The 21,485-nt window shown below is 38.5% G+C and overlaps 1 protein-coding gene across 2 annotated transcripts in view; it reads left to right on the forward strand.

Moving 5' to 3' along the window:
• The window catches only part of LOC109430819 (peptidoglycan-recognition protein LA), a 30,249-nt gene extending 20,349 nt beyond the window's left edge, over positions 1 to 9,900 (forward strand). The window contains exons 1-5 of one of the 2 annotated variants that reach the window (XM_019706904.3): positions 1,610 to 2,325; positions 8,344 to 8,553; positions 8,628 to 8,860; positions 8,925 to 9,131; positions 9,204 to 9,900. In XM_019706904.3, the coding sequence (XP_019562449.3) occupies positions 2,169 to 2,325; positions 8,344 to 8,553; positions 8,628 to 8,860; positions 8,925 to 9,131; positions 9,204 to 9,398 (1,002 nt within the window). In that variant the 5' untranslated portion in view covers positions 1,610 to 2,168 and the 3' untranslated portion in view covers positions 9,399 to 9,900. Of the gene's footprint in view, positions 1 to 1,609; positions 2,326 to 8,343; positions 8,554 to 8,627; positions 8,861 to 8,924; positions 9,132 to 9,203 lie in introns of those variants that run through there. The other variant, XM_019706903.3, reaches the window with a different exon arrangement.
• The last annotated feature ends 11,585 nt before the right edge of the window (positions 9,901 to 21,485 follow it).

Raw genomic sequence — 21,485 nt, forward strand, 5'->3', positions numbered from 1 at the left:
AATGTACACATGGCTACCGGTTTGTTCAGCGCAGCAAGGGCGACCGACCATCCATCACAATAAATAAAGAAGCCACGCCGACTATCGTTCGCACAACGACTGTCTAGTGACCACCAGCTCTGTTATTATTGTTTCCAAATTACCATCCGACAAGCAGCTGCAACACCGCGTGACAACCATCACTGTTTGTCCGATGCCCCTTCTAGTTTGTGATGAATGAGTATGTGGTGGCATCAACCAACGACAAGTCTCTGGAAAACCTGGATAAATAGAGGGAATTTGTTGGAAATGTCCGATTCTCTTGTAAGTTTGTTGATGATTGAAAAGATTCACAGACCAGAAAAATTCCCTATAGATGAAAGCCTTTAATTAAAAACTGAAAATTTCTAGCTGAACAGGTAGACTGATCATCGGGATGCATTTTACTTCACTGTTCCCTTCAAAAGAAATGTAGGTATATTGTGCACTAACATGTATTACTTCCCTAGGTGACCATCACAATACTAAATGATGATCGTTGGATAGCTAGATATCTATTCTATTTACAAACGGTTGACGACCACGACAGCTCGTATAGACAAGACAAGAATACTGAATTGTCTACATGTTTGCTGGAAGATAGCAATGTGATGACAAAGAACGCACATTTTTGTTGGAACGTGTTGTAGACATATGAGGAGTGTGAAATTTGCACTATTTGATGGATAAGGGATCTCCAGTTAGCATAGTAGTTAAGGCTATGGATCGCCAATCCGAAGACGGAGGGTTCGATTCCCGTTCCGGTCGAGAAAAATTTCTCGACTCCCTGGGCATAGTGTATCATTGCGCTTCCCAGACAACCAGTAATCGTTTAAGATGTTGCATAAGATGATAAAGTGGAGGCCATATGCGTGCATGTCTCCATTTAGGCGCATGTAAAATGTACGCATATCGCCTCCTCCACTTCAACATCTTATTCAACATCTTATACGATCACTGGTTGACTGGGTTGCCTCACAGTATATAAATTGATGCAATGACAGGCAAAGAAAGCTTTTCAATTAGTATCTGTGGAAGTGCTCAAAGAACATTAAGTTGAAGAGAGGCAGGCCAAGTTTCAGTGGGAACGTAGAGCCATATAGAAGAAGAAGAAGAAGAAGAAGACAAAGAAGAAAAAAATGGATAAGGGATACAGAAAGAGATTGAAGTGAGTGCTTTATACTTCGCACCCACGTGTTTGTATCGGGTATCATGCTGCAGCATGACCACAATCACATTACCGCTTATTATTAACTTATATTTTGAGAAAATTGTTAATATTTTTGCTGCAAATTGGCAAATAAAACTTAAACGTGCGTCGTAGACAAAATCACAATCACAGAGTTTACAATCACTGAGAGTAATTCACTAAACGGTAAAATATTACTTGAGAAATTTTGTTTGAAAATCCAAAGGTTTGGTTAGTGTTCTACTCTCAGTTTCATCCCTGTTTTCGACCATTCCCACGTAAACACGAAACAAATTCCACAAACACAACATTCAAACGTCCATAACTCACGACTTTCGGCTTATGGCGTTTTCCACGTTCCACCGAATGCATCCGTTCTCATTTCCATGACCGTCGTCCGTCTATGACTGGACAAACTCCGCACAAACACGAAGGAGGCGCACAGTACATGGTACGATGCGCGCAGAACCGACACCACCGTCCGTCGTCTCGATCGCACACCATCGTCGTCATTCGCTACGCAAAAGCGCGAGATTTGCGTTGAGGTTGGATTAACTAAACAAACAGTCGGCGAGGCGTCACTCGCTAGCCGACCGTCGATCAGAATGGTCCCAAATTGTGACCGAAAAGTGATAGGCCTACGAAGAAGTTTACAAACAGCTGACGAACACGTGAATGGAACTGGCCCAGTGCTAGGCACCGCCAAGTGAAACGTGACTAAGTGTACCGACAAACTGACCATTGTTTGAAGCATCTACACTGGATACAGTAGCAGCTAATTCAATTTAAATTGCATTTCCGCTGCCCATGATATTTTATAATCCCTAAATCCAGTAGTGAAGTGAAATCTACGGTTAGCAGTTGAAGCAATGGTGACATAGCCGGTTCGGTGAAGAATGTTCAGTATGAAAACAAGTTGCCTATAATTAAGTGGTGATATATGCTAATCTCCCAGTGAATCATGAAACTACTGCTGAAAATACACAACAAGGAGCGAAACCATGTCAATCTGCAGCGGAAACGTAAATACTACCGTCGAGTATCCAAGTCATCATCCTCCTCAGCCGGCAAGAACTCATCCTGTGCAGTGTCATCAGAAGCCAGTTATAATGCTAGAAGTATGTGTCTCACATGTCAAGGATGCTTGATTTCCCCATTACGCTACTAGAAGTGACTTTGATATTCAACAGTCAGTTCGCGTTCATTCCATCTTTCAAAGGGGGATAAACTTCACTGGAGAAACCCCCCATCCAGGAGAGCGATGTTCAGTTTTGCACAGTTGTATTTTTAGCCCATGTTTACTTGTTTCATTCTCCATCCAAATCTCAGTTTGGAGGTATTGTTTGGGAAAATGCAGTGAAGCGTAATGAAAACGGAAGAAATATTGGTGCTCAAGTTTTGATATCTACACCGCAATACGCTTTCCATATGTAGGTATCTATATCACGTAGATGCATTTCCAGCTATTTTTTTTAACAATTAGCAAACAAATTACTCGTACAAAGTAGACAATCGATTAGGCAATCGGCTCTTAGTAACGGTACGCAAGCCAAATCGTATACTCACTTCAAAGTTTCATACACTGTAGTTCTTTATTAAACTCAAATAATTTGTAACTACATCAAACTATGATAGAACTGTATCAACAATTTGCTGTCATAATACTCAATTTACTGCTACAAGTCCCACAAAGCTTGTTTCACGACATTCTTGCAACACGTCATGCTCACTGTACCCTTCCAACTTTAGCCGCTTGCAAAATGCTGGGTCGTAGATTATTGCGAACTCGTGGTTTAACTTTCTACACAGAGTTCCCCTGCGCATCGCCTGCGAACGACCTTTGTTCTCAAAACATTCGTCGCTTGAATACTTCAAGTGCTTGAAGATCCCTTTCCTGAGCACAGTCCAGGATTCATTACCCTAGATGACCTTTGGTCTTGTGTATGTCACAAAGCAAACAAATTGACCGGATTTCTAGAAAATCGTACACCTGCTGTAGAGCTTGGATCGACGTTTAACACCATTTCTTTATGTTTTTAAAGATCTGGCTTGACAGCCCGAATAACATTTTAGGTTTTGTTTTGCTCTATACGAGGTTTTTATGGCCGATTTTATAAAACTTCCAATAAACCAAAATTGTTCAACTTAATTAATCTCTTGATAGCCTTTTTGAAAGCTTTTCTTGGATAATTTGACCACTCTGGAAGGAGTTCTGATTACTATCGAGCACGTGTTTCTGTTCCGGGTATGAAAGCTTTGAACATTAACCCTCGAGCAGTCGCGCCTTCGGCCACCCGCAGCGACAACACGCTTACGCTGTGTACCAAAAGTGTGCATTTTTCATGGTGTGTGTACTCAGTACACGACGCGACCGCTCAGCTCACGGGTTAAATTCCACAAGGCTTAATACGCCTTACCAAGGGCGGAGCCAGCTTATCGATCAGGGGGAAGCACCCTAGCAACTTAGCAAATTTATACCTTCTACCTATAACCTACCTATAACTAAACAACTAGAAATGTAATATAATAACATTATATTTTAAGATCATCATTTAACCATTCAACAGTCACGTTGTTGTATTTTGTAGCTAACTGGTTCTACACAATTCAGCGTGGTGCTGGTAGCGGTAGCCAATTAACTATAGTAAGAAATTACAGCTGAACTCTTTCGGAAAATAAGATCTCTTTTTAGGACTAAACCAGGATTTTCATCATGATTACCTTCAACATAATGAAAACTCGTCCGAAGATTTTTTGAAAATGTCTTCAAAACATCTTCCATGGCTATTTGGACTTCTTTCAATAATTAATCATCTAGTTTGTCTATGTTTATTAGCTATCTTAGGATGTCCAGAATCTGTATTCCTCTAAAAATAAACCTTCAGTGGTATTGCTTCGATTGCATCCTTACCAAAATTTACCTAAAGATAAATTTATATACTCAATACTCATATGTATACTGCATAGGCTCATCTCAAAGAAAAATCCTATAGAAATGACAATTGACATTTTCCCGGTAGGATCTTTGGAAGAATTATTGAAAGTATTTTTGTACAAGCACCGAAAATATCTTTGGAGGAAACCTTCGTGGTATCCCTGTAAGAATTCCTGAAGAAAATCCAGAGATCTCTCAAATATTGAAATCCCTAGAAAAAAAAAGTAATGTCGAGAGGAATTTAAGAAGCAATTCCTAGAGGAATTCCAGGGTGCATTCCCAAACGAAATTCCGGGAGGAATCCCTGGGAGGATTTCCTTGAGAAATATCTGCAAAATTCTTGTAATAATCTCTGATGGAATCCCTGAGTAAACTCCAGAAGAAACTGCTCGAGATATTCCCAAAAGAATCCCTGCAAAATTTTTGAGCATTCTTTTTGGAGAAATACAAAAAGAAGTTTCAGGAGAAATCCCTACACAAATTTCGGAAGAAATACCAGAATAAATCCTCAAACAATCGTTGGAGGAAAACCTTGAGGCATTCTAGGGGGAATTTTTGAAGGAGTCCTTTAACAATTTTTTGGAAGAATCCCTGAAGGGCTTTCGAAAGAAACACGTTCAAAACATCCCTAAAAAAACGCCTAGAGGAGTCCCTGGAAGAGTTTCTGAAAAAAATTCATGGATTTCTTGGAGAAAAAAAATAATCAAAGGATATATTCATGAAAGCATTGCAGGACGAGTTTCTGAAGGAATTCTTTTGCAGGAGTTCACAGATCTCAAGTAACATTTTCAGTTTTATAAAACACTAGAAGATTATTGTAAACCTACTTCAATAAAACTCTATTACAATCTATTACAAAAACAGAACAAAGGCAGTCGGGTGCCTGAAACTTTTGCCAGTCTTGGTAAGGTGGTATGAACTACCAACCAAGCCGATCTGTTTAAAAGCACAGGTCGCACGGCAGAAGTTTCACGCATTCGATGTATTCGTTCAATACATGGCCTACTTGTCTAATTTCACCTTCTATAAAAAAAAATCAAACTTGTTCGCTACCTAGCGAATTCTATCATATCCATCATTTCATTATCCACTTTGATCTCTACTCCCTTATACTATGAGTAGAAAGAGACCGATATAGCCACAAAATCATCAAGTTTTTAAATAATTTCTGTAGACAACGTGGCATGTTCGCTGCTATAATAAAACCTTTATAAAAAACACGAAAGCTGAAAGGTTGTAAATTTGTTACTTGGGATGAATTTCTGAACAAATCCGTGAATGAACTCCTAAAAGATTTATTAGAGATAATTGTGAAAGAATTCCTGAATGACTTCTTGGAGAACTTCCTGGCTCCTGTATACATCCCTCTAAAATTATCTTCAGGCATTCCCGGAGAAATTCTTGGCTACATCCCTAGGAAAGACGAACGTGCGCCAGAGACACGTTCTCCTCCATTTGGGTAAAAACGACGATGGAAGGATTTCAGAAATTTCTGAACGAATCCCTGAATATTTTTTTGTAAAGATCCCGAGATGAATTTGTGAAGGAATCACTAGAGGAATTTCTAGCGCAATCCCTAAACGATTTCCCGGAGCAATCCCTGAAGGAATTCCTGGAAAAAAAACCCGGAAAGAGTTCCTGGAGAAATACATGGAGGAATTCCTGGAGGAATTTCTGAAGGAATTCCTGGAGGAATTTCTGAAGGAATTTCTAGAGAAATCCCCGGACGAGTTCCTGAAAAAATCCCTGCAGGATTGCTTGAAGAAATGCCTGGAGGAATTTCTCGACAAAATCCTGGCGAAATCTCTGCCAAAATCCTTGGAAAATTTTCAGAGGAATTCCTGTAGAAACCCCTTCAGGAATCCCTGGAAAAAATTCTAGAAAAACTCCTAGAGGAATCCCTAGAGGATTTTTTGGAGGAATCCCTGGAGGAATTTCTGAAGGAATATCTGGAGAAATTCCTGGAGGAATCCCTAGTGAAATACCTGGAAGAATTCCTAGAGCAATCCCTGGAAGAATTTCTAGAGGAATCTTTAATTGAAACCCCGGAGGAATCCCTGCAGGAGTAAAGGAATCCTTAAAGGAGTTCGTTGAGGAATTCCTGGATAAATTCTTGGAGACATTGCTGGAGGAATTACTGTAGAAAATCCTGGAGGAATCCCTGAAGAAATTTCTGGAGGAATCTCTGGGAAAATTCCTGGAGAAATACCTGGAGGAATTTCTGGAGCAATTCCTTGGAAGAATCCCTGAAGAAAACTGTGAAGGAATGCCTGGAGGAATTCGTGAAGGAATGCCCTGCGGAACTCCTACAGGAATGCTTGGAGGATTGCCTGAAGGAATTCCTGCAGAAGTTCCTGAAGCAAATCCTTGAGGAATGCCTGGAGGAATTCCTGGAGGATTTCCCTAAAGTAATTCCTGGAGGAATCTGTGGAGGTATCTCAGGAGGAATCCCTGGAGGAATCCTTGGAGGGATTCCTGGATTAATAGACATGGAGAAACTCCTGGAGGAATGCCTGGTACAACGCCTGAAAAAAAATCCGAAGCAACTCCTAGGAAACCCTAAAGAAACCCATTGAGAAATTTCTGAAGGAATTCCTGGAGGAAAACCTGGAGATATTTCTGGAGAAATCTCAGGAGGAATCTCCGGAAAAAAAATCCCCAAGAAGAATCCTTTGAGGAACCCCTGAAGGAAAAATCATGAAAAGAATGCCTGAAAGAATCCCTGGTTAAATTTTTAGATAAATTCCTGGCGAAAAGCCTGAAGGAATCTCTGGAGTAATGGTTGGAAAAATACCTGGACGAATGCCTGAAGGATTTCCTGAAGGAATTCCTGGAGAAATCACTGAAGAAATGCTTATAGAGGAATCGTTGGAGCAATTCCTGGAGGAATACCTGGAGAAGTTCCGGGAAGAATTCCTGAAGATATGCCAATAGGAATTCCTGGAGGCATATCTAGAGGAACTTCTGGAGGTATCTCTGGAGGAATTCCTGGTAGAATGTTCAGAGGAATTCCTAAAAGAATATCTAGAGGAATTCCTGTAGGAATCCCTGCAGGAATTCTCAGAGCAATCCCTGCAAGAATTTCCGGAGGAATCTGTTGTGAAGAACAACAGAATCCTTGCTAGAATGTTGGGAGGAATCATTGCAAGAATTTCCGGAGGAATCCCTGAATAAATGAAATGACCGGAAGAATTCCTACAGGAGTTCCCGGAGCAATCCCTGCAAGAATTTCCGGTGGAATCCTTGCAGAAAGTTTCGGAAGAATCCCTGAATGAACTCTTGGAGGAATTTATGGAGGAATTCCTGGAAGAATCCCTCAAGCGATTCCTGGAGGATTTTCGAAAGGTATCCGGGGTGGAATCCTAGGAGGATACCTAGGAGGAATTCCTAAAGAAATCCCAGGAGAAATCGTAAGAGGATATAATCTTGAAGGAATCCTAGTTTGTGGGGGAACTCCTGGAGGAATCCATGTAGTAGTTCCTTAAGGAATCCCCGAAGGAATTCCTGAAGAAACTCCAGGATGAATACCGGATGCAATCTCAAGAGGAATCCTGAGGGAATCCTATAACAGTTCCTACATAATTTCCTGGGGGAATTTCAGAAAGAACTCCAGGAGGAATTCCTGCAGAAATCCCAAGAAGAGTTCCTGGAAGAATCCTTGCAGGATTTTTTAAATAATCTCTGGAGTTCTTGTAGGAACCCCTGGAATACCTGGGGATTTTCCTAAAGAAACCCCAGGAGGAATTCGGAAGCAACTCCATGAGGAATTTCTTAAGAAACCCCCAGGAGAGCTTTCTTAACGATTTCCTGGAAGAATTTCTGTAGAAATCTCGTGAAAAAAAAATCTGAAGGAATCCATGTCCGCAGTAATTTCTAGGGAAAATTCCTGGAGGAGTTCTTTGATGCATCGTTTTAGAAGTATCGTGAAAAAAATCTGAAAGGAAACGTGGGAGCACTTCTTGAAACAAGCCCTGAAACATTCACTATCGGAACCCCGCAAGTCCGCAAGAGAAATTTTTGAAGAAGTCTTTTGATGTACCCAGTAGAACCTCTTCCTGGTTCAATGCGCCTCTTCAAGTTAAATCAGTTAAGAGAAAAATGCAGCTTGATATCTTCACAATCACGATTTAAATCTAGCGTACATACGTGACTTCACTCTATGAATGCTAACCCACGCAACCTCTCTGGTACATTATTGCAGCCGGACGAAACAACCAAAGCCGAGGCCTTCCATCGCCGGAACATTCGTCAGTGCTGAGACAGGAACGATACTTCCTTTATGGAGCGCTCATCCTTTTTACCATAATTGCCTTTTCGACAGCGCTGTATTTCGTCATAAACCAATCACAAAGCAATTCTAGCCCTAGTCAGCCGGAGATCCTCTTCGGCAATAATTACGTATCGGGAACTAGTGAGTAGTGATTTGAAAAATACAAGCCTTACGTAGAATCTCATATCTCATAATAACATCAGATTGACTTGCAGTTCCCAACCTTGGCAACGGCCATCTAGTCATCGATCGTCAAAACTGGGGTGCCCAAAGCGAAGCCCGCGGTCCATACCCGCTACAACATCCTACACCATACGTCTTGATCACCCATATTGGGGTTCAGTCAACGCCCTGTGTGGATATGTACCGATGCTCAATCAAAATGCGAACAATTCAAGACGCGGCCGTAGCTGAGCAGAGTCTACCGGACATTTCCAACAACTTCTACGTAAGTTTGCACAACGAACACAAATTATGTGAACACTTATTCAATTGAAATTCTGATCCCGTAGCTCGGTGGCGATGGCTTTATCTACGTCGGTCGAGGATGGGATACAGCGAATGCGTACGCAAATCACACGCTCTCGGTATGCTTCATGGGAGACTACGTTCGGTATGAGCCGAATGACAAACAGTTCTCTGCCCTTGACCACCTGCTTGCCCACGGAGTCGCAAAAGACTATTTGACAAAGGATTATAAACTCGTGGCTCATAATCAGGTACTTGATTGAAGTGTGGTGGATATCATAGCGAAAATAAATCTCATCATGTGCCTTTTTCTGCCTTTCCAGACCAGAACAACCAGAAGCCCTGGGCCGTACATCTACGAAAGGATATCCAAATTGCCACGATGGTCCCCTTGTGGAAGTCCCGGTTACAGCGCATGCGGTGCCGAAATTGGACTGCCAACCGTTTGGGCTCAGGACTATCCGAAGAAAACCGTTACCAGTAATCATCCACCAACAGTAAATCAAGCGGACGTATGAACAACATCAGTCGGTGCAAAATAAATCGTTTTAGTGCGTGTATTTCGCTTGTGTTTATCAGTATGAAAACGAGCAAACACACCTACTTATCGTATGCAGCAAAAGCAACAACACCAGGAATGACAAACGGAAACGGGCACTTAAGAAGAAGATTATCGTTATAGTTCGTAAGGTTGCATTAGTTATACGCAAGCACTGTTTGACGATTGTGGGCATTGGCTCCGCACATGGAAATCATGTGAATTAAAATTGGGAATCTCCGTAAGATGATCTAGATGTGATTGAGACTAAAATTCTTTATTAGAGGAAACGTAACTATCAGGTAATTTACAACTAATGTAAACTAATATGCTCATATGAATGCAACATATTGTATGCAAATCGATGTATTGTTAAATATTTATTTAAGCTTGGATTTTACGCATGTTGCTTTCACGGCAATATGCTCAAAATAATGTACAGGTTGGAAAATACGATCATTACAATAAATCATAATGTGAATGCAAAACAGCGTTGGAAAACCAAAGATTTAGTTTATCACAATCCTGGAAGCGATTTTGCATCTCAGTATTAAAACTTCATACGTGGAGAAACAAAAGTACCAACAAGAGTTACATTGAACTTATGGCACACTTGTAGTATTCGTACCATGAGACAGGTAGCATGAAATAAGTTCAATACCGATTATTATTATCATCTAAAAGCCTTGTTTTTTAACCGCCACGTTTTGTATTATGCTATTGATACCATTATATACTGTCTAAGTTTGGTCTCTGTTGCAATTTAAAAAGAGTAGGGCCATTTTACCCAACCAAAGAGTAAAGACGCATACTCGACGAATGGCTTGTACCCATTGTATGAATCTATTTTATCTGAAAATCAGTAAAAGGCGAGGGGGTACACCAGTTTTCCCGAACCTAAATATTGCAAAACATTCGAAAAAACGCTAAAACTTTGTCGTTTTTACAGTGGATATGCCGGAAAATATTTTTTTTAAGATATTCTAGACAGATAGATAGATAGATAAATAGAATTGTGAAAACTTGTGCCGTCCCCCGTGGTAACAGGTAATAGGTTATCTGTCATATTCGTTTTTTTAGGAAGTTTTATAATTGTGAGGATCTATTTTTAGTAGAAAAATTTACAACTCATGTTTATAAAAAAAATAATTTAAACAGCGCATTTATTAATCTATACGGTAGTTTAAATGCTAATACGTAGTAAACTGTTCTGAATAAAATGTATCATATCATCAGGATGGTCAGTCTGTTCGCCTTTCAAAAATGTTTTCTGATTCTCAAGCCCCCGTCAAACTCTGTCTAACATGCTATCAGAATTCGAATGAGTGTAATCAGTTTCGTACCTTTTAATTCCGCTCTTTGTTGCTTATCCTTTGACAGATACACGTATTTCGACTACCACTTGTAATCTTCCTCCATGTCAGTTATCCACTGTGGTGATCACGATATCTCAAAAACTTTAGGACCGATTTGTGTACTTTTTTTTTAATTTATCATATTTTAAATCTCGATGTACTGAATGGTTCATGAATTGGTTGAAGTAGCTAGCGGGATTCTTGGAGAGATTCGTAAAGGTGTTCTTGGAGGAATATTTGAAAAGTGAAAAAAAATCACTTAGAACTTAACATAAGAGGTGAGTGTTTACTAGAGTATTTAACTCATAATAATATCGATTATTGTAATCAAGGTGAAAATTTTACATTCATAAACTCTATAAGACAAGAAGTCCTGGACATAACTATTTGTAGTAACACAATCTCGGAGAAATTACATAATTGGCATGTTTCCGATGAAATCTGGCTATCGGATCTTGGACAGATAATTTTCGAAAAAAAAAAGTAAATTAAATTTTTAAAGAAACTTTCAGAGATTCCAGGAAAACAACCTGGGAACTCTTCAACACGAATCTCGAAGCTGGAGGTAGCTTCCTTAAAAACGCTATCACTGCATGTGAGGATCTTGAGAAAACTTCTAATCAGGTAACAAATACAGTGTATCAAACAATTGTCCGTACAGCAATTTTTTGGTCAACATAACTTTTCATTTAAATGTTTATAACTTTTTTATACGTCAATCGAAAACGCCCAAAACCAATTACGACCCATATATTAAAGCTCCATTGGTAAAATTTTGAGCGAGATCTAATAAGTTTTCAGAAAGTTATAGAACTTTTAGTAAAACTTATATGATTTTTTAACACATTTTTAAAACATTATATCTCAATATGTACTTGATGGAACTTTTTCAATTTTTTTTTTGATACAGCTTATACCTAAGGCTTTGATGTGCAGTCTCGTTTTAGATTTTATATCCACTACAAAAAAATATGAAAAATATGTATATGTTCAGAGTGTCTTTTGGAATTTTACCATATTTTCATCAATAAAGGTGCCAAGTGTTTTCAACTTTTTTAAACTCTCTTAATGTAATATTTTTGTACAGGACCTACTAAACTACATATGAAGAGTAGGTCCTATGCATTTATCGTTTACTTAATGCAGTTTTATTGGTGGAAAACGTTTGGCAGATTATATGTGCAAAATGTAATAAATTTTTAAACATCGTCAGTTACATAAGCACATTTTTCATATTTTTTTGTAGTGAATATAAAACCCCAAACATAGCTGCATATGCAAGCCTTACGTATAAGATGTAACACCAACAAAATTGAAAAAAAATATCGAGTACATATTGAAATATAATGTTTTAAAAATGTGTTCAAAAATCTTATAAGTTTTACTAAAAGTTCTATAACTTTCAGAAAACTTATTCTATCCCACCCAAAACTTTACCAATGAAGCTTTAATGTATCATTCATGATTGGTCAAATTTTCAGCGTTTTTGATTGACGCATTAAAATGTTTATAAATATTTGAATGAAAAGTTATTTGACAAAAAATTTGCTGTACGGACAATTGTTTGATACACTGTAGAATCATTCATGCTTTCAATAGCAGCTGTCCAATAAAGGAACGATCAACGGACAAGGATGCCCCTTGGTGGAATACAAGACTATAACATTTAAGAAAACAAGCTCGAAAGATGTTCAACCGAGATAAGCATATTTTACAGTGGCATAAATATAGAAAAGCACAAACTTTGTATAATTCAGAGATAAGATAATCCAAACGCAAAAACGGGAGGCACACATGTGAAAATATAGAAAGCACTCCGGTGGCTGCTAGATTACAAAAGGGTTTATCGAAAGATCACTGTAATGGGCTTGGTACTCTTAGGAACAAAAACGGATGTTTTACTGCTAACGCTGATGATGGATCTTCCCAGGATCTCTGCCGGCCTCAAGTGAAGAAGCGACTTCTCGGTACACTAAAACCTCATTTTATGCATGTTATTTTTATGCACTCTCAATTTATGCACATTTTCCATGCCCTGCATAAAAAGAGGGAAAGCTACTTAGAGCCAATATTGAGCATAAGAATATTTCATAATGACGGGAACTATTGCAACGGTGGCCAGGGGTGTTTATAGGGGAGAGCAAATGAGGGTTACAGGGGCGTTTCAGGGGGTCCCGAAAAGTTACAGCGGGGCACCAAGAGATCTCAGGGTAAGTAAGAGGTTTTTGAAAGCCTTATTGCAGAGATTTTTACAGGATTTTCGACGGGTTTTGTAGGCCTTACAGGTACGTTTTCGAAGTACGGGTAGGCTTCCGAAGGTCTCACGTGCATTACATGGAGTCCGAGTGGGTCTTAAAGGGGGTTGGGAGGCATTTCACGAAGTTTCAAAGCATTTCCGACGGGATTCAGCGGCGTTACGGAGGAGTTTTCGGAGGTTTCGGAGCGTCTCATGTGCGTTACATGGGGTTCCAGGGGGTTTAAGGGGGATTTTGAGGCATTTCAGGAAGATTCAGAGCATTTTCGGCGAGATTCAAAGGCATTACGGAAGCGTTACGGAGGATTTTTCGGGGGTTTCGGAGCCTCTCAGGTGAGTTTTATGGGGTTCGAAGGGGTTTAAGGAGGATTTAAGAAGCATTTCAAGAAGTTTCAGAGAATTTTTAGAGACCTCATCATAATATCTTTTGAAACGCCCCTGAAATACCATTCGATTTAACCCTCCGTAACTCGCGCGGTTGGCCACCACCGTCAGCACCACGCTAATGTTGAGTACAAAAAGTGAGATTTTTTTCAACGTGTTGTACAAAATACAACAGCGCGATCGCTCGAGGTTTAAAAGTGTCCGTGAAACCTCTGATACGACCCTAATCTAAAATATGTACCTCAAAACGCCCCTAAAACCTCTGTAATCCCATTGAAACGTCCTTGAAATGGTCATATAATTTGAACTGCTTCTGAAACCCCTTGTGACGCCTTTAACCCCCTGAAACACACCTGAAAACACCTTGAAACGCCCCTGAAACCTCCTTAATACTATTGAAATGTCCCTGAATTTTCCGTAATCGCATTAAAATGCTAACAAACCTTGATAGAACGCAAATGAAAAGCTCCTCAAATCCCCTGAACCTCCTTTTTTGTGCTCTCTCTTTGAGCCCCACCTAAAATGCCCAGGAGCAAGACCTGCTCTGCCGAACTAGATACCCAAGTAACCACAAGCATTATATCATTGCACGAATCAGACTGAATATCAACCTTTGCAATGCAAAATGCAGTAATTCCACACTTGTCATGCAATAATCCTTTAGATTGGCATTATCAATGTAATGATGCACTATATTTTTCTTTACATTAGGGTGCATTAAAGGGTGATATACGATAACTCAATAGTTCAACACTGCAAAAACAGAATAAACGCAATGTACAAACTAGAAAATGTTGCTCTAACAATACAATTATAAAAGCTTGACTCTAATGGTAAACAAACGAAATCAAGAAGAGTGTACAACTTTACGGTCAACTCTAGCAGTTTTCAACACTTCTGGTTCGACTCCCGACCAACTTAATCCCCGTTTGAATCACCGATCGACGACTTCTTAAGCGAAACCGTTTTAGAGATGACCTTTTTTTCTGTGGGCTGCTATCCAATAATGATGGTAACCACAATTCGCATAATGAGCAGTGTGCGAAGGGTGTTTTAGTTTTCTTATATTGACATGACATAGTCGTTTTGCCCTCTACTGCAATGATTGAGACAGAAGAACAGTTTCCTTTTAGTTAATGAAATATCTGTTGTTATCACTGCAGCAGAAATAGTCCAAGGCACCAGCGCGTCCGGAACTCATCTAGCGGTTTTCAGCACTTCTGGTTCAACTCCAGACCCGGCAACAAAAAATAATGGTTACAACATTCATGTGTGGGGGCATTAGTACCGTCGATAGCAAAACGGTGCTAAAAATAGATTTTTGTTTTGGTTTTTCGTGTTGCACGTATTAAGCATGTGCAATTGCAAATGTAGGGCACATGCATTTATGTTACTTTAGCAATGGCTGTCAACGTGCTGCAATATGTGGCACTAATTTGATTTTAGTGGGGCCCTTTTCGACTTTAATATTGCTTCAATGAGGTGTTTAAAGTAATGCAGCATTATATTCACAATTTTATATATCACTATATAGCAAAATTGATGCACTTATATACGGCTTCGTGGTTACTTGGGTACCCTCATTAAAACCCAAACTTAATTTATGCATAAATTTCCCTCTTTTTATGCCTTTTATAATTTATGCACATTTTTTATTTTATGCAGTTCCAGCCATTTGCATAAAAAGATTGCAAAGCAAACAATATTGATTCCCTGTTCAACTGAAATGTTTAAAGCCAGTTTGAGGTTGAAATATCTTCCCAAAATCTGGTTACAAATTCGTGTTGTATTTATTCCTAAAGCCAATAAAAAAAGATAAAAGGAATACAAAATCTTTCAGGTCAATTAGTCTTTTGTCATTTATGCTGAAAGTGATGGAAAAAAAACTTAGATTACTACATAAAATCTAAATACATATTTAGTAACGATTCCATTGAGTAAAAATCAATTTGCGTATCATCAGCATGGAAATTCGACAATAACAGTACTACATACACTGGTAACAACAAAAGTTGAGTAAATTTTTGAGACTAAGGAGATCTTATTAGCTGTTTAGAAGGAGCCTTTGACAATGCTTCTCACAATTCAATGACAAATGCGATGATCAAGCATAACTTTAATAAGTGTATAGTGAATTGGATTTTAAGAATGTTGCAAAAACGAGAAACAATTTGTAATTATGGTAATTCAACAACTGTGGTTAGGACTGTGAAAGGTTGTCCACAAGGAGGTGTTCTGTCACCTCTATTGTGGTCGTTAGTAGTTGACGAACTAATATACAATCTTAAAGCATAATAATCGGATTTGAAGATGATACAGTAATCATAGTACGTGATAAATTTGAACAAGTGATTAGAGACAGACTGCAGTATGCTTTAGCATTAACTTTAGCGTGGTGTAAAAATGAGGGGTCATCAGTAAACCCTCATAAAACTGCTATTATTCTGTTTACACGAAGGAGGAAGTATAAAATACTAGATATTTACTTGGATTCATCAAAAATTCTGCTCTGTCTAAAAGTTAAATATTTGGGAGTAATTCTTGACAACAAGAATTGGAACTTGCACATTGATCAAATACTGAATAATGCCAAGAACGCCTTATGGGTAAGCAAGAAAACTTTTGGTAATAAATGGCCCATTCAACATCATATAAGATTTTGTGTTTGCCGGGGGGGGGGGGACTTTAGTCAAAAATGATCCATTGGATCTATAGGCTAATGTAGGGCCCAGAATAATATATACAACTTTGATTTGGTGGCCGAAAACTAAAGTTAGGAACATCATAAAATAAAAGTTGAAAAACTACAAAGACTTGCTACAACTTCTATCACAGGAGCTATTCGTAATACGCCCACCAAAGCATTGTATACAATGCTACATATTCTACCGCTACATTTGTTTATGACACATTCTACCGTGACGTTACAACGTTTTGACGCATTCGTAGTCAGATTTTCCACTATAACTCATGAAAACGAGGGTAAACCTTAAAATATTTTTTCATATTCGGATTCCTTGTAAAATTTCTGATATATTTGGCCTATTGAACATTAAGTTTTCATTAGAAAAACGTGTTCAAAATGCGTATTTGTAGCGTGACGTTACAACGCGCTAGAATCCGACCCTCTCTAACGCGCTACCAACATCTTAAAAAATCTGCTCGGATTTTTATGATATTCTTATTTTTTTTCCACCATTGAAATTTATTGGTTTGTTCTTCAATTCAATGGAATAAAACATTTAAATTTCGGATTTGTTCTTGGATAATTGACTTTTACGTTTCGTGACGTTACAACGCCCGTTCAGTTTCAAACAGGGTTCTGCTCGCGTTGTAACGTCACGAAAATGCGCATCATTTTAGAATCAGAATAATCAGCCAATTATTCTGATTCTAAAATGATGCGCATTTTCGTGACGTTAAGAGGGCCCATATAGCCGAGGCGGTTATTGATCCAAAGACATACCTGAGGATCTGCATACCACTTAGGGGCATCAATTCCTGTGATTCCAGAGAAAATAGACCTAATTCTGACGAAAAAAAAACCATCCTATACATGTCAGAGTCATAATTACTTGGAGAGTTAGTGTCTTTGACAAAATTGTTTGATAAGTGAAAAACTTACAGCTGATTTACTATTGGATGTGGGATTCTGACACACTGGGCGACACTAATTAAAAGTTTACAATAGTTTACAAACGATTAGAATTTCTCAAAAACGTTTTCAACAAATTTTGACTAATTGAGAAACTATTTTTTGGCAAAATTTTTGGGCACTTTATAAAAAGTTACAACATGTTGAATATTTTTTGAATAGGCTGAGTGTACCAGTTATTGCCAGTTAGTGGTTGCCTATTTGGCTGTAGTGGTATTCATTTCTGCCACACAGTGGTGGTAGTTGCAAATTTTCAAAAGCATGCCAATTTTACTAATTACTCAAAACACATTCAACAAGCCGTAACTTTTTATATATCAAAAATTAGCAAATTTTGACTAATAGTTCCTCATCTTGTTATCTGTAATTTCTACAAATTTGGACTTGATTGGTTAGCTCAACACAAATATGGAGCGCTTAAAGCAGAATCATATTTTTGACTGTTGTTCTATCTTTTAACTCTTATATCTTAGGAATAATGAATCAAATCAAATTAAATTTTGAAAGTTAAGAATTAAATATTGATCTTTGATTACTATTTGATTTGAATACAATGTGTCCAAAGTGAAAAAAGTTGCAGCTTGTAGAATACTTTTCAAGAAATTCTAATCCCTTTACTGCTTTTGCAAAATGGAAACTAACGTCTTCTAGTGGCAATATCTTGCATCTATTGGTAAATCAACCACAAGTCCTTTACTTACCAAACAACTTTGCCGAAGAAATCGTATTTCTATGTAATAGGGATACTGAGATGTATGAAATTTAAAATTTGTAAGTTCTCTAGCGCCGCCTGTTGGTGGAACTTTAAATCCAACTATCCATCAACTGTAAGTCTTTGACCAACTTAATAACTTCGTAATTTCGTCAGGGTTTCGTCTGTTTTCTACTGATATCACATAAATTTTCGGTTTGAGTGGTATTTGATTACGAATAAAAAATTGTACAATATCACAGTACAATTACATTGTAGATTTTGGCCAAACACTATCTCCCCCGTCCTACAAAAGTCTACGTAGTTTATGAACGGGCAATGGTACGCAATTTATGAACGATATCTTGAAAAAGAGCTCATACACAATGAGAACGAAACTGTTTTGAATATAGAACAACGTTTGTCCAATTCAGAAGCCGTCCAAGCCACAAAGATTTGGTCTTTTCCACAGAACTTTTTTTCGTGACGTTACAACGCAAACTTCAACCAGGTGAAACTCAGGCTCCCGTGAACCGATTTTCTTTCTTTTAGTCTCATTTGAAAGATCTTTTCGAGTACAAAGAGCATACAAAATTTCAAATTTGTAACGTTTCCCGTTTTAGAATAAAATTTAAAAATGTTGATTTTTCGTGACGTTACAACGCAATAAAAACCCATACTATGATCAGCCATATTTCAGAGTTGTAAAGGCTTCCGATTAAAATTCTTTTTATGCTAAAAAATCTACATACATTTACCTATAAGTGATGGAAGACTTTTAAAAAATCAGTATGTTGGTGTTTCAAATATGTACGACAGTTTTTATGAAAAGTGTGCCTAAATGACTTAAAATCACGATTTTAATGTTAATCTTAATCGTCGTTCAATTTATATTTATTGTCATACTAATATCATGTCGAATACAGTTTTGGATGGCAAAAGTAATGTAGAATGTGATAAAAATGTCAAATATGCCATAACTAAACTTTGAAAAATTGGTATTGATGATACGGGGCCCGTAGAATGTGTCTTATACAGCTTAAAGTTGAGAAAAAATCACTAAGATTGAAAAGAACACAAGATTTGTATACTGTTGTAGATCTTAGGGGTCATCATATTCATTTATTTATTTATTTATTTTTAACTTTTAATTTTGTAAGAGGGAAAAGCCCCTTTAAATGATTTCCAAATTTACATGTTGAAGCCGATAGGGGTCTTCTTACTATTTTGAAAGATCTTAACATCAATACTTTAGTTGCACATGAAAACCGAATAGAGAGGCAGTATAACTTTGAACGACTATTCGTTGTTATTTTTCCGAATCGTATTGAATGGGAATCAGGGGGGCCTAATATTCGTTCAGGTTTAGTATACTACATATGTTATAATGTTCTTTACAGATTGCTCCACAATGGGTGACAGTGATGGAGCTGGTGTCAGTGGCCCTGGAATCAGCTTATCAATTGCTATGGGCAGATGGGCAATGTTTATCAGGTTAAATTCGTTCCTTCTAAAATGCTTAAAACGCGTTGTCGATTATCACATCCGTGATGTTCGTCTGGATATTCATGTGAACTCCTACGCCTAAATTTGGAATGTCCACAGTGACTCTTTTACACAAATTTGTATACGTTATTCTTAACCTTAGGTATATTGAAGCAGGGTGATGCGCTAGAAATTTGGAGTTCAATATGGTTCCCGAATGAGCCACTAGAAGAGCTGGCGTGCAGAGGAACGATATCGTCGTCACACGGTCGCACGTGCTACCGGGTTTTACACACGACATCGATATCATCGGAAATGACCGTCCAGCCGTTAAAGAGGCATTCATATGCCTTTTGAAATGGGGGCAGCAAGAATTGATCTCGCAATCAACATCAGCCAGACGAATTACATAATCGCTGATAGACACCATGGGTCCCATGGTGATGTTGGTAGAGAAGTGGTGGAAAATTGCAAATAGTGGGAGAATGTGAGTACCTAGCTCCAGTGTCTTTCAACTGCGAATAGGACTTTCGACTTCCTATGGCTTCCGAATATAAAGTTCGCGTAATATGAGATACTTATGCTAATGGTTGTTCAATACGGTCAAAATACTTGCACGTTTAAGAAAGTCGTCCGGAGAGCATTTGGTGTTTTTGGACGTAAGCAGCTGCGAACAATACTCGGCAGTCAAGAGGAAAACGGCATCTGGTGACGTCACATGAATCACAGACGCTACTAAATGTATAAACTAAATGCTACTGTCAAGGTAATATAATACGGCAGGCTGAGTTGGGCTGGTCATGTGCCAATGATGCTGGAAGAAAATATTATGTTGATGAGAAAAACAGGGAGAGGCTAGTATTTCCGTGGCAAGCCGCGCGAAGATGAGCCCAAAGAGGACTCACTCAACGTTTAGGGGGACTGGAAGTGATTAGCCCAGGACCGAGTCCAGTGCAGATAGATGTTTCTATCGGCGTACATTCTACGAAACGAATTGTAACCCATCAAGTATCCAAGTAAGTTTCATAAACATTTTCAATAAGTTGAATTTACGAACTTATCAATTGCAATAAACTTCGCTAACTGAAAAAAGGTGATGCGTATTGCCTTAAACTGAACTAAAAGAACAAATCAAGTCCTCATATGGACGAAAAATCGACCAGCCCCTTTCGTAAACTAAATATGCTTAATATTTACTGATAAAGTTCTTATGTAATGAAGGATCTAACAAAGAATTGATTCAGGCTACCAATCCAGTTAATATCAGTGACGCACGCAGCAAAGTAAATCCACGCAATCAATCGCAGCGCAAAAGTTCCGTACATTCATCACCTCGCGAAAAATCCAGCCCTTTACCACAGTCGTCGTACTTCCAACGAAACCATTTATTTGAACTGCACCAACTCAAAACCCGTCTCGTATTTACTTTCCAAACGACGACACCAACGAGTTGGTAGGTTGATACATCATCGTTGTTGGTGTCAGACACTGACTGGTGTTCTGTGCAACCAACCAGCATTCAAATCTATTCGCATCCAAGCTCTTGGTCGTTGCTATCGCGCGAAACCGGAATGAAAGCATGCGGGAATCATTGTACCTACACTCTCACAGGCGGAGATCGAACCTGATGAGCGTTCTGAATCCCTCCTCGGTCGCGCGCGTCGAGTGTATACTACTATCACCGTTCACAACATTCGCAGGCTACACCCAAGAAAAGAATAATGGATTCCAATATTGTGGGAAAATTTAAGTTTTAGACTGAACACTGTTGATCAACTCTAGTTTGCTACTAACTACGAGCAACATTTTCTTCCTTTTCCCGTGTCGAACAATGCACTCGCGACTGTAGATCATTAAGATTTTAGAAGCCGTCATTTATATCATCGTTCTCATTGGAATTTCAAAAGCAGTTTTTTTTGTTGAAAACACTGTTCTCTGTGTAAAAATCTTTTCATTACAAAAACATATGTTTTGAACGAGAAAACTGCTTTCGAAATTTAAATGATTACTTCTTCAATTTTAACTTTTTTTCTCACTCACTGTTGACTTTCCACGCCGAACAATGCTTTTCCAGCAAAGAATCTTTCAAAACTAGCAACGCACTTCTGGCAAAAATTTAAAATATTTAATATTCTCCAAAACCATCCACGCACAAGCCCATTGTTAAACATCCACGTCGAACAAGAAACTCCCGGCAAAGATCCTTCGTAATCAGTCACATGCACGCTCGCTATACGCGCACT

Source organism: Aedes albopictus, chromosome 2, assembly GCF_035046485.1.
Source record: "Aedes albopictus strain Foshan chromosome 2, AalbF5, whole genome shotgun sequence".
NCBI classification, from domain to species: Eukaryota; Metazoa; Arthropoda; class Insecta; order Diptera; family Culicidae; genus Aedes; species Aedes albopictus.